The following is a 14,867-nucleotide window of genomic DNA, read 5'->3' as shown; positions in this document are numbered from 1 at the left end:
ATACCAACTGTCATATTCTGGAATTGGTACAGGCATTTTTTTATGTAGAAAATGGTAAATTAAACCTGATCTTATAGCTAGCTAAACCTCTCACTTGTATGACATTTACATCAAATTCATTAATCTTTTTATACCATCATCTGACAGTATATGTTTCATCAGTCCTTGAAGCATTCCAGATAGTGAAAATTTCACTGTATATAATTGTCTTGCAAGTCATAGGCATTGGTAATCATGAACAATTATGAAGATTGACAAAGTTGTATACAACAATATTGACCAATATTCACAGGCCAATGGCTGTACAGTATTAAAAGTAAACTAAGTTTTGAACACTCGAGCTCTATATCATGATTGGCAATATAAACCACAGAAGTAAATATGAATGCAAATTTAAGCCTCAGACAGACTTCCCATAATTGGTTTCTGTTCTCTAACTTGAGTTTGCCTCCACCAAATATTATGAAACTTATACACAATGCTTCCTACCACAAAACACAGATCAAGTTTGAATTTTGGTTGCCTCACTCTAACTGTTCTACAGTTATGCCCCTTTTATAAATAAAAAAATTGCAAAATGTTCAAAGTTTCAGTTCAGTAACTTAAGTTGCCCAAACCAACCATTATGAAACCTATACACAATACTTATAACCACAGAGCACACATCAAGTACAATTATGGGTAGCATCACTTTTATCGTTCTTAAGTTATGTCCCATTAAAATGTTGTATGCAAGCAGGGGCATCATCTGTGTCCATGGGGACACATTCTCCATTTATCTAATGTGTATCTGTACTCATACATAGGGGAAGATATTGATTGTTAGTGATAAATCCCAATCTTAGCACACACGGCTATGTCATGGCAGCTAATTTTTCTTAATAGAGGAAGCCGTAACCATGAACTTGGGTAGGAAAATTGGCAGTTTAGTCAAACCTACATTGTTCAAGAGGGTTTAAACTAACCTTTTTGACATTTTTGTGATAATTGTAGACGAGAGTGATGGACTACTTAGTCTAGTTTATTACTGTAGACAGGGAAATATAATACAAACATATGGATGAGAGCAAATTAAAGGGAATTATCATACAAACATATGGATGAGAGCAAATTAAAGGGAATTATCATACAAACATATGGATGAGAGCAAATTAAAGGGAATTATCATACAAACATATGGATGAGAGCAAATTAACAATACAAACTGGGCAAGTCCTGTTATAGAGGCTATACATGAAGAAGTCTGGGACATTTGGACTGCCATTGAAATGAGAATATATGGGACACAAACATATTGACATAGTATAATTATTACGTGACATTTTCAAGTTAATGAAAAGTACAAGGTAACAACAATGTTTGATACATATTAAACCTACTCTAAAGCAATCTTCCTAAATATGCATTTAATTTACCATTGGATGTTAAACAGCCATCCATTCATCAATGCATCTTTTTCTGGGAACATATACTGGAATTGGTTTTGCTCATTGTTAAAAGCCATGTGTTGAGTAACCTGAAATTGTTGTATAATCTAGTCTTTATGTTTTAAACAAGTTTATATGATGAACATTATACCACATCTTGAACAGTAGTAAATTATGTGTAGATTTCAACAGAGAATAAAAATTATGACTCTTTTTAGACATATTTTATTGATTTAAATCAATTCATTGACTAAGTAATTATGTTACAACACATTGTAAATTAGGTAGGTACCAGTATAATTGTAAATAAGGTAGGTACCAGTATAATTGTAAATTAGGTAGGTACCTGTCTAATTGTAAATTACCTTGGTTATACTCTAAAGGAACACACAAAATGAATATGTAATGATCAACATTGTGAGACAATCTGATTGAAGTGCACATTTAGTGTTGACGCTTCACTCTGTTCTAAAGATCTTTTCAATGTCTTCGTTTACCCTTAGGAAACATATTTTTAAAATTTTCAGGCAGAAATTTCATTCTGCAATGATCATTTAAACAGAAAGTAGAAGGTAAGCATGGACCCCAAATATGTATTTCAATCATAATGCTCATGTGATCATAATTTTTTTAGAAATCTAATATTACAGATGATTACATGAATGTTCAAACTTTATCAAGATATCCATTGAACTATGGATTTCCCCTTAATTGCTATAGTTGAAGAAAAGTGTAATGTTGACTTCCAAAAATGAAGTCCATTTATAAAAAACATACATCCAAAAATTCAGATGCTATTTCTTGATTGTAAAAACATTTTAACCACAACACTGCGAAGGATGAATTGTAGGATATCTGACTTCTGCTTCTTTTGTTTATCAAACAAATATATAAATCAGAATTCAGAACATGAACTTTAGAATCAGTACTGTAAATTCAGATGTTATTGCGAAAAATGTGACAGGGTTATAATCGCAATTATTTACACTGGCATTTATTAAAATTGAACAGGATTTTTCTCAATATTTCAAAAATTACAATTGCATTTCAGTTTTAAATGTTTAAATTGCAATAACAAACACTCGCAATAATTTCTGAATTTACAGTATAAAAGCATATTTTGAATGAATACTGTAAATTCAGAAATTATTGCGTGCATTTATTATTGCGATTTTGTCATTTAAGACTTAAATGTGACTTTAATTTTTACCATTTTGAAAAAAATCCTGTTTAATTCTTATAAAATATTTCAAAATGTGAGTTTAAATTATTGCGTTTACATGTCAGTTGCATTTTTCTCAATAATAAAAACCTCGCAATAATTTCTGAATTAACAGTATATAAATGAATATGTAAACATTTATGAATTGATAAATAATACAATATTCAAGAGTCCATATATCCTTTTCAATTGTTTTTCTATTACTAAAGTTTTCAATCCTGGACAAAATAAACAATAGTATGAAATGATCCTTAGCTATGTATTTCAAATGAAGAGATTTTCTAATCGATATATGAATTATTGTAGATGTTCATTTCTTTTCTTGGTAACATTTTCAAGGATTGAAGAAAAATAAAATGTTTGAGATATTTCATTTCATGATTTTGTTTAAGTCAGCATACAAAGCCTAAAAAAAATATGTAGTTAAGGAATGACTGTAATATTTTTTCTGTCTATGAAGAAATAACAAAAAATGTGGTGCACACTGAATAACGTGCATAGCAGGTTATTTACAGTGTGCACCACATTTTTTATGTTATTTCGAATAGACAGAAAAAATATTACAGTCCTTTCTTATAATTTAATTCTAAATTCCTTTTTAAACTGTAAAAAAACATGAAAAAACGTTGATGACGTCACGGTCACATGGCTAAGTTATGTCTATGGGCTCATAACAAAATAACGTCAGAAGACATGTTACATCCAAAATTAAATTATTACTGAATGTTTACATTTGCAGTTTACATACATGTGTAACAATGAAATCTACAAAATTAGGTACCTCAAAAAATATATTGAATCAACAGTAATCATCCTAATGATTAATCGTAAAAATGGTTAATCATGCTAATAATGTAATACAACTGTAATGAAAAAAATCAAACAAAAACTTAACCATAGGTGATAATTACAACAATAATTTTAAAAGGATTTTAACCTTAAATTACCATATTAAAATGCTATCACCATTTAAGCAAAACGAGTACAAAAATGCATGCTTTTAGATTGATTTCTATTGTCTACAACTAGAACTTAACAATTTGACAGAAGTTTAGTTTAAACATATTTTATTTGCTGAATTAAAGCAAAATGGATTAGAGACAAGTAAATCATACTTTTGAAGTCTTCTCCATAATACAATATAAAGTTACAATAATAGTATAATATAATGGACATGCATATAATTTGACAGAACTGATAACATATGAGCTACGTCAGATAGAAGTTGACCATATGTAAGGGCACATATGCATGTACACTAGTAAGACTAGTGGCACTTATACCACATCTTCTGTTATCAATTTGATTGATTTTGGAATATTCAAATACAAAATCAAAGACTAATTTTGGTCTGTTTTGAAAGGTTTTTAAACCAACTAAACTTTCAAACAGTTACAGTCTTTGAATACATTTTTTCACACCAAAAATGGTTAAGGTGGTACCTAACACTACAGGGAGATAACTCTGTAAAATCAGCTAAACATTTTAATTACATTGTGTCTAAGGGAATATTAAGCTTCTCAGGAAAGACTATTGCTGATATGCAATTAAAAGTACAAGATGATCTCCAATGTGTTGAAAAATGGTGTCATGAAAATAGCATGTTCATAAATTCGGAAAAGACGAAATGTATGGTTATAGGTACAAGACAAAGGCTACGTTTAAATCAAGCAGAACCAGTACTAACTATTGAAAATAATATTCTTAAAAAATCGTCAATTGAAAAACTTTTAGGTGTTAAATTGACTCTAATCTGTCCTGGACAGGCCATATTAATTACTTATGTTCATCAATTTCATCTAGACTTTTTTAACTCTCTAAAATCAAGAAATTTCTAAATATTGATCTAAGAAAATTATTTTATAATGGTTATATTCTCCCACTGATAGATTATTGTTGTATTATTTGGAGTGGTTGTGCTAAAAATGAGCTAGTCAGAATAATAAAATTGCAGAAAAGGGCTGCAAGAATTATTTTAGATGCTGATCCACTTTCATCATCAGCTCCACTGTTTAAACAGCTTGGATGGATGACAGTAGAGAACAGAATCTCATACCACAAATCAGTTTTGATGCAGAAATGCCTTAAAAATGAAGCCCCTGTATATCTCACCAAAAAATTTAAAGAAATGCCAGAAATAAAGCAATATTGTTTGAGAAATGCCTCTTGCAAAAATTTACAAATTCCAAAAGCCAAAACAGAGCTTTATAAAAAATCTTTTATATATTCAGGATCTATTTTATGGAATAATTTACCAATATCCATGAAAAAATCAACATCAAGTACAAGCTCATTAAAAAAAGATTTAAAAAATTACTGGTTGGAACATTAAGAAGCTGTGTTTTTTATATGCATAATTATTTTCACACACTTACTCAAACTTGTTATTGTTGATGTTATTACTATAAATATATGTCATATGTGAATTTGTAATTTTTACCTGTTGTGAAAATTGTATACTTCATTTTTTATTTCATTATTCATGTATGTGTGTCTGTTTGATATTTTGTAATTGTTTGTTATATTTCATTGTATTTCATGAGGGCCTCAGGGAAGATTAGCTTTATAGCTAACTGTGTAACCCTCTTTAAATAAAGAATTATTATTATTATTATTATTAATGATCAAAATAAGTGTATGTCAAACTGCTATATAACCAGTGTATTTTTTCTGACAAAATGGTTGGTTAAAATTTTTTGAATTGTTTTTATTTTTGTCTAAGGGTCAAAGTAAATACATTTGTACTTTGTTTAAATTTTATTAAAATTAACCGAGCCAAATTAATTTTAGTGAAAGTGTTGGGTACCACTTTAACACATGTAAAGAAATTCTTATGCATAAGGTTGGTTTCTATCAGAGGCAGCTCATATAGAATGTCGTCTATTTTTCTCTACCTGACGTCAGTAAAATTATACTCATTAATGTAAAAATGTTTTTCATAAGAACAGAAACATGAATGACACAACAGGGATTTATTTGGTGTGAAAAATTACGATTACTTACTTCTACTTTAAAAGAGTATTTGAAAGGGAGGTAATTATAAATCTCAAAATATAATTGCAATTATGATTGTAAGTTTAATTTCAGATGGTTTGGTCATGTATGCAAAATAATGAAGATCTCTTCAGCCATGGAAATGTCTTTACACTATACCAAAGGCCCAGCAGCCAAGGCTTGTATAGTGCTCTGGGCCTGTAAAAATCATATTTACAGGCCACAGAATTGTCCAAAAATTGTGCTGCGGACATGTAGATTTCTTTGTGAAGTATGAAAGGTCAATACCTAGAAATACTGTCCATGGTTATTTTCTTGTATAGATTTAGGGCTATGCTATTAAAATGAATGTAAATGGTAATAATGAAAGCCTAAAAACTCGCCAAATTATTTTTCACTTTTATTCCTTTCTAGTTTAGCATTTTATTATTGGGATTTTCTAATTATCTTGATGTGATGTATTTATAGCAGAAAAAAATCCCAGTTTTACATATAAACCACCATTTATATCCACATTATTTTTCTACTATACTTTTGATAAAAGTTTGGTAATATGAATGATGTATTAAATATGAGATTAACCTGAGTTTTTGAAGTAGGGTAAAAAGTTGATATTGAACATGGATTTATAATTAACACTCAATATCACACACTAAACTTAAGAATAATTATTTACTGGATGTTTTTGTCTAATTCCTAATTGCATGCTTCCTTTTACTATGAAAATAAGGAGTCTATTCTAAGCATTGATTGCCAGAATCAATATTGGTCAATATTTTTATAACACCGGTTTAAAAAAATTGATATCTCTGTAACTCAGTACTTTCTCCCGATTCATATCACTAACATTTGAATTTATAACTAACTTTTGTAGGAACCTCTGAATTCTTTTACAAATACAACATTGTACCAAAAAAAACACAGCATAACCATATTATAATTCCATATATATAAGAAAGATGATGCAATTAAAGTGTCACAAATAGTTTGTTATGAAATAATTTATACCATGATTTTACAATGTAATTCAATCAAGAAAGAACCTTTAAAACACATATATTAATTTAATTAAAGTCCCATAGTTGGGCATTGCTAAATAGTATTACATATAATCAAAAGATGCACCATTTTTTAGTCTTTTAAGAATGAATTTTAATCTACAAATTAAAATCATTTTTATTTATTCTTTTAAAATTATCTCCCCTTTTCCAGACAATAAAATCAGTCTGAAATTACAGATTTATTTTATGATTCTAAAATTTTTGGAAATTGTTTATTAAGATTCCTTATTTTATCAATTTTGAATAATTCTTTTTAAGAAAAATTAAATCAATCTTCATTTTTTTACACATTTAAATATGCCAGAGAGGGGAGGTAATTCTTAAAAAAAATCCAGAATTTTAAAAATTACTGCAGTAGCTACTTTTTCATTTTGTATTAGGAGCACCAGCTTTATTCATGCCCTTGACTCCAAAACACTTTTTATCATATAAAAAGAGATTGAAAACCTATATACATTTTGTTTATACATGTAGAGTTTCATTCTTTTAAATACAATTTATCCTCAGTTTTTCATTATTTGATAATGATGAAATATTATATAGCTAGAATGTGACTATGGTCAACCCTGCATTATCCATTTCAAAAATACTCTTTACATAATTTCAAATAATTAAAATTAAAGAATAGATGCACATTCAAAAATATGAATTCAATGTTAACGATATACAAATATGAAACCCAACAAATTATCATACAAAATGTAAATGTAAAGAGAAAAATGTAGTTATTAGCACTATGATTCTTTTCCCATGGAAGTAGCACTATTATCAATTTGAGCTTGACTGTTGATGCAATTCTTTGTGCAACTAAAACCTGTCTTCTTCATCTGAAATAGACATATAAAATATACAAGTAAATAAATGGTCTTCTTGATCAATTCTTTGTGTATGTTTTTGGTTTAGAATAAGTCGTACTACAATGTGTGCTGCTGTAGAATTATTATAAAATGTCCCTTGAGTAAAACAATATTTAAAAATAAGTTAAAAGAATTTCAAATTCTTAACAAAATTGTGCAGAATATTCCATAAATTTTCAAATCATATTTTGAGGCCCACTGAGCGCTTTAAATATTTAAAATTTTACTGTAGATAGAGGATACATATTGTGTTAAGTGAGATTTGGTTATAGAATCTGTTTCTCTCATTCAAACAATATGCAAACAATCATAATCTTTCTTTTTAAATGATCTGCAAAAGATTTGTTCCTTTTATGTGACGTCATCATGCATGGTTGTCTCTTTTCATGACGTCACAATGACAATTTTAGAAACCATTTCTATTATGTTGCTGAAACTTTTTATAAAAATTTGAATACTTTAGATGTTAACCAAAAGTTATTGTTTTCATTCTTAGATTTATATATGATACATGTGTGTGCAAAACTACAATTTTATGTGAATCTATTTGACGTTACTTCTTTATTTTAGTGTTTAATTTTGCGTAACAAACTAAAGTACAAAGTATTCAAACATCAACTTGTCCATAGTATCATACATACATATCAACAGGTAGATTATATTTCTTCCTCAGATCATCAATAAGATCTTGTCTCTCAGGAATCTCTAATGCTCTAACCAGCTGCCTTATTGATTCTTCCTGTGACCTATTCATCTGTCGATCCCTCCATCGAATCAACACCACTATAATCTGTCTAGTTGTCTGGTAAGGGTTATCTAGTTGGATCTGTTCTATTTCTGGTTGTGTAGTGCCTAAGGCTAGAGCTACCTGTGTCCATTCAAATCCTAGTTTGGATGCTACATACATCAAACCTATTTCAGAGAACAGCTGTAAATGACCTGCAAAACATTTATAAACATCAATTATAATCTGTTTTTGGACTGGTGAAGCATCAAAGAAAAAAGTATAATATATTATTCTAATACATGAACATCAATATAATCTGCTAAAAATTGTAAAAATTATAAATGATATTTATGGGATTGTATTGCTTAGATTTTTACTTTGACAAAAGAAAAATCAATTTCCTTAAATGAATGTACAGCTAGTGCTTATATTTTTTAAGAATTATATCAAAGTAAAGTTATGTTTTTACTTTATGGATTATAAATGTCCTTAAAAAAAAGTGCCTCAATTACTACCCCCATCCCCACTGTAAAAATTCTAAAACAGAACTTACAAATTTTTCTGAACAAAATAATAGGTCATTTGTGAGCATCCTCACATACCCCATGTGACCCCACATTGTCACTGAGCAAATAAAATCTCACAAGATTTTCAAGTTTGAAGACTCATATTACATGTATTAAACTGTAACACCAGTAGACTGATACTTTTTTTTTGTGCATAAAGACTATGTCTTTTTTATCTATAGTTTATCTATAGTTTCATGAATTTCTGTTGTGTGTCTTTAGAGGAGTTGAGATGAGAACTTCACAAGAACAGGTGAGAAGGACTGACTGACTGACCGAGGGAAAAATGGGTCAAAAACAGTATACCCTACTGAACAATCTCTGTGGGGTACAAAAATCTAACATTCATTACACATTGTTTTTTATTAGGGAAAAAAGTGTGCAGATTGACGATGTTTTGTAAAATAAACTTAATAGCAATATTTTCATGAAGCAACAAATATATCTACAGCAACCTACCTGGGCCATCAACTGTATCACAAAGATTCCTAAGGAATTCTGTCACAGTTCTTATATGTCCAGAAAGATCAGCATCTTCCACATACTCTGTAAAATAATAACATACTCTCATGAGTTATCTCCCCTTTTGTAAATGCTGCACTGAAAATTTGACATTTGTGCTATTTTTGTTTGTTTTATTTGGTATGAGTTATCTTCCTTTTTGTCAATACTGTACTGAAAATATAATGAGATAATGTTGGAACTTTTTTTTTTTTATTTATTGACAGTTTCTACAATTTGAACAATGTAACGCAGATCATAAGTTTCAATGGTTATTAACATTTTCTAGAAATGTTTCCATAGCCTGGAAGTAAAGATTTTGTATTAGAATTTTAGTGCAAATGTTTTATTTGGTTTATTTGCCACTGTCATGACTGTGATGTACATATAATATAAATAATTTTTCGTCTGAAATAAATACATTATATCACACTTCCATCTTCAACACTATCTATCATAAACACTTTTAAGGTCACAAAAAATCCTTACCTGGATCAAGTGGTACTACAAGACAAGCAGGCACCATGGCATCCTTCTGTTTATTACATGGGTAGACCTCATATATCCCCTTCTGGCACCTCATTTCTAGTACTTCTCCAGGGTACTTTGTAGGATCATTATCTCCCCTTAGTACACAATGAGAACAATATAAGTATCTCTCGAATCGTACAAATGGCCACTCCAACAATAACGATAATGTGTCATCACTGACTTTTAAAATCAGGAACCATAACTCCTGAATATCACTTCCTCTCACTGACACATTTACATTGACGTTGCCATTTTCTGTGGTTTTCTCTACAAGTAATTTTGATCTATTTCTGAAAGCTAATGTTCCATTTTTCCAATCCTCTCTGTTTAAGACATGTGACTGCAATCTTGCATTTAATTTCTCAAAGAAATTTGGAGGTAATTTCTTCACAAATTCTAACTGGTATCTGATTTCAATGGTGTCAAATGGTGTCTTTTCTGGCCATGTTGATGTTACAGAAACTGGTTTATTTGCTTCTAAAAACCATGGAAATCTCAATACTCTACTAGCTCCATAAGTGCTTGGTAACCCTGGGATTCTGGGAACTTCATAGCAAAGGTCAAACTTGAGCATAAGGTCAATGAACATATCTCTTGCGTCAGCCGACAATTTGAAATGAAGTAAACAATAATGCATCAGTTCAACTGTCATCAAACCTTTCGTCAGGAAATCTTCTTTCATCAAGTCAAATTTATTCCTATTCAACCCTGCCATTCTAGAGTGGCTGTCATCGAATATGACATGTTTCTTGAAATCATGGTGGAAAATCGTACGCAACATTTCCACCAGGGTTTCTGGACGATGGAAAACAAGTCCTCGTAGCTTTGGATTATCGTGATACCAAATAATTTCTCCGGTAGAATGTAAATACCTCAGAATGACATCAAGGCTCTTTTCTGCTGATCCTTCTAATGAAATCATGGACTGCTTCAAGGTACTCATGGTTTCTTCAAATAATGTTATAGCTTGTTCCCAGTGAAGAACTTTATCTGGCACTTCATGTAGTTTTGTCAGGAACAAATACCATGCTTTTGGCAGAGGTCGTTCATCAGTCTCCTTCAGTTTTTTGGTAAGATCTGCTTTAAATTCAGGGATGTTAAGGAAATCTTCTGCACAGCTGACCACATACATTTTGTCAGGAAGTGGTACTCTCTCGTTTAACAATTTGTGAAGATGATTCAATTTTTCACGTAGTCGCTGAGGTTTTATATCCTCAAATTTTGTACCAGCATCTTTTCCAGTAGTTGCTTTCAAATCCATTTTCAGTTTTTCAACTTCAAACTGAAGATCCTGAACTTTTTCCTTCTCGTCAGCTTGCATTTTTTCAATGATGTTAATAGTATGTTCCTCGATCTGATGGTCTTCACACATATCAGCATGTGTTCCAACAAGTAGGATAGTTGCACCAGGTGCACGGTCAATGATAGCATCAATCCAGCTGCCCACCATATAATCATACAAATCTGGACTGTACTTGGATAGATCACAAACTAGCACATGAAGAGCTTCAGGCGTGAGAAATAGATGATGTGCTGCTGAGTATATATGATGACCACCAAAGTCTAGCAACTGGACACGAAGATCTGACTCTGGTTCCCAGAGATGCCTCTCTAACACCCATGTTCTCTCATGCTCAGCGGTTAGTTTTGATTTTCCAAGCATAAGGGCATTTCGTAAGCTAGTCTTGCCAGCTTTTGCTGCCCCAATCAATATCATTTTCCTTCTATGCTTAGCCCGACTTATCCTTAACTCTCTCAGAAATTTAAATACTGTCTCTATGCCAAACTGACAAACTTCTTGGGGTGGTACTGACAACACGTTACTATGGAGACTCAATCTCTCTAACTTTTCTAATTTATCCATCATTGGGGGCAGAGATTTAAGTCTGTTTTGTTCAACATTTAATTCCTGCAGATTTTCTAATAAATAAATCAAATCTGGTAACGACTCCATCACATTCATTGCAACATTTATCTGAACAAGGTTTTCACATTCACAAATTTCATCTGGAAGTGACTTTAGCTTGTTTCCTTGGAGATCTATATATTTAAGATTTTTCAATCTTTTCACTAATGGAGGTATTTCTTCTAAATAATTATCGCTAAATTGTAGACTTTCTAATCGCTTACATTTAAAAAGTTCATTTGGTAACCTCAATAAAGCATTTCTTTGAATAATCAATTTACGTAGATTTTTCAGTCCCTTTATATCCTTAGATATCTCTGTAAAATAGTTCCCACTTATATTTAAAACTTTCAATTCTTTTAATAAAAATAGTTCTGGTGGAATGTAAGAATTTAATTTCATAGCTCCTGATAAATCCAGCTCTTGTAATTTCAAACATTTGCCAATACTACTTGGAACATATTTGAGAAAATTGCCTTTCATAATTAGCCGTTGCAATTTTGTTAAGTTTTGTATGTCGTCTGGTATGGTGTTAATTTGATGCCAACTTATATTAAGTTCTGTTAATTCTTTTATATGACATACAGCTGGTGGTAAGACTTTAATAGCACCATTTTTTGGATGCCACTTTCTTGACAAATTCAATTTTTGCAAATTTTGACATTCAGCCAGTTCTTCGGGTACTTCTGATAAAACATTTCCACATGCATTCAATTCTCTTAATTTTTTCAATCTTCCAATTTCTGGTGATAGAAATGAAATATCGTTATCACTAATGTCTAAACTTGTTAAATTTTCTAAACAGAAAACAGAACTCGGTATCTGATCTAACAAGTTAAAACTGAGATTCAACCTTTCAAGGTCATTGCAGGTCCCAAAAGAATTTGGAAGCCTCTGAATATAATTGCCAGTTGCATTGAAATATTTCATTGAAACTAAGCTTCCTATTGCAGTGCCACCTACTGGAAAGGACTGTAATTTAAGGAAAGGTAAGCATACTTCCTCAAGCCTCATTGAGTAGATGCTTCGAGGAACCCAGCCTTTCCACTTTCCTTCTGGAACCACAAGCATCTCTTGCCCCTTCTGATTTCTCTGGACATATTTCTTCAATGCCTCTGAGGCCTCACTTGGTCCCTTGAGACCTGAAGAAGCCATCATTATATATCTGCCAAAAAAAAGAGATATCATCAAGTGTTTTCACTCTGGGCTCACCATTTTAAAAACTGTTTAGTCCAAAGATGCATCAAGATTGAAACACTTATACAAACATATAAGCCTTTTTCAACTGATTTTTATAGTTTGTTCTTATGTTGTACTGTTATACCACTGTCTCAGTTTACTGTCCCAAGCCAGGAGCCTGTAATTCAGTGGTTGTTGTTTGTTTATGTGTAACCTTTTTGTTTTTTCGTTCCCTTTTTTGTACATAAATAAGGCTGTTACTTTTCTCATTTGATTTTTTTACATTGTCATTTCGGGGTCTTTTATAGCTGACTATGGGGTATGGGCTGTGCTCATTGTTGAAGGCAGTATGGTGACCTATATGTACAGTTGTTAATTTGTGTGTCATTTTGATTTCTTGTGGAGAGTTGTCTCATTTGCAATCTTACATGTACCACATCTTCTTTTTTTATACATAAATATCATCATTTCATAGTAAAAGTTTAAAAATAATCTGAATTTAACATCATTTCATTGCTCTACTAGGTCATGGAGACTAAAATAATAAATTCTACATGTGTATTGCAATAAAATATTTTCTCCTTACTTTTGGACATCACCATGGCCAAAAATGATGAGTTCCTGGACTTATAAAAATCCTTGTGAGATTTAAACCCTGATCATGTACAAGAATAGCAGGGTTTTGAAATGTTGTATTCCAACATAACATTAGTGATCTAAGAATTGTTGTTACCTACCAGATATCAAGGATTTGCTGTTCACTAACCAAATATCAGGGGATTAAAGTACATGTAGTGTATAAAATATCAAGGTTTATAACTATTATACACGTTAAAAATGTTGCACAATATTCAGGCAAAAGAGGCTTAGAATTGTAATATACCAACCAGAAATCAGGGGTTCAAAATCTTGTTTAAAATATACAAACATGACCAAGATGAAAAAAGTCAGATATTTTCATATTTATTTTCGACTAACATGACTAACATGGCTTAGTATCTTGTGAGAAATGTAGACAAATGTAAGTGTACGTTTTATTTCATAATGCCAGTCTGAAGAAATTTCTCACCTTTGATGGATATTATTAATGTCACATCATCCTTCTTGTAGTTTTAAGCCTCACAAGTCTGAAAATTATAAAATATTCACCATTAATGTACATACATGAAGTAGACTTCAAAACTACAATGACTAATAGGGGTATTGCTAGATTAAAACGAAGTGCAAGCAACTAAATTTTTTATGGACCCCAAATGCAGATTATTTTTTTTCGGTTTTCGGTCATTAGACATGTTAGATGAACTTCTCTGTTACTTTGTCAATATTCACACTGAAATCCAGATGAATATGCATTAATTACGTTAATGCTAGCGACAATAACCTGTTGTTATTCAACATGGTTGATCATACTTATGTTTTTAACTGCCGTAGTACAATGAACGATTTTGCTCCAAGGTACATATAGCCCTTTCATGACTTATTACTGGCATTATCAACATAGTAATCAAAATAATATCTTTAGAAGGATACAACACCGGGCTTACTGTATGGAGGGATTCACACAGCAAAGTTTGCATCTGATCAGGAGTTGCTATTCACCAGCATGTTTGCCATGGAGTGACCTACCACTAGATTGAATTTGTCTATTGAAATCACATGCCAGGTCAGTCTCTATGTCTCAAATAATGTAGCGATTTTTTCATTAGTTATATTTTCTACAACACAAGGAAGCAGATTATTCGCAAAGAAGTGATTTTCTGATGATATCAGACGCGACTCCAGTTCCATTATCATGTGATCTATGCACGCAAAATATAATAAGACTTTCCAATACTGCTGCGTGGAGTTTGCAGGGTGATAAGCTCTGGTAGTCTGTTGACAACATCGCCTTGGCAT

General features: G+C 31.2%; 1 protein-coding gene across 1 annotated transcript; it reads right to left on the bottom strand.

The window, feature by feature from the left end:
* Positions 1 to 5,261: 5,261 nt before the first annotated feature.
* On the bottom strand, positions 5,262 to 12,953 carry LOC134699802 (malignant fibrous histiocytoma-amplified sequence 1 homolog). Its single transcript, XM_063561216.1, has 4 exons — positions 9,845 to 12,953; positions 9,314 to 9,400; positions 8,203 to 8,500; positions 5,262 to 7,531 (listed from the first exon to the last, which is right to left on the bottom strand). The coding sequence occupies exons 1-4, from the start codon at positions 12,948 to 12,950 to the stop codon at positions 7,528 to 7,530; spliced, it is 3,495 nt and encodes a 1,164-aa protein (XP_063417286.1). The 5' UTR covers positions 12,951 to 12,953; the 3' UTR covers positions 5,262 to 7,527.
* Between the last annotated feature and the right edge of the window lie 1,914 nt (positions 12,954 to 14,867).

The sequence above is a fragment of the Mytilus trossulus genome, unplaced genomic scaffold (assembly GCF_036588685.1).
Source record: "Mytilus trossulus isolate FHL-02 unplaced genomic scaffold, PNRI_Mtr1.1.1.hap1 h1tg000085l___fragment_1__unscaffolded, whole genome shotgun sequence".
NCBI lineage: Eukaryota > Metazoa > Mollusca > Bivalvia > Mytilida > Mytilidae > Mytilus > Mytilus trossulus.
This window is presented reverse-complemented; position numbering and strand designations above follow the sequence as displayed.

Excerpts from the sequence above, each read along its gene's own strand:
- LOC134699802 (XM_063561216.1), bottom strand. The coding sequence starts at position 12,950 with ATGATGGCTTCTTCAGGTCTCAAGGGACCAAGTGAGGCCTCAGAGGCA. Across the intron at positions 9,401-9,844 it reads TGTAGTACCACTTGATCCAG|AGTATGTGGAAGATGCTGAT; the intron begins GTAAGGATTTTT and ends ATTATTTTACAG. Across the intron at positions 8,501-9,313 it reads TGATACAGTTGATGGCCCAG|GTCATTTACAGCTGTTCTCT; the intron begins GTAGGTTGCTGT and ends AATGTTTTGCAG.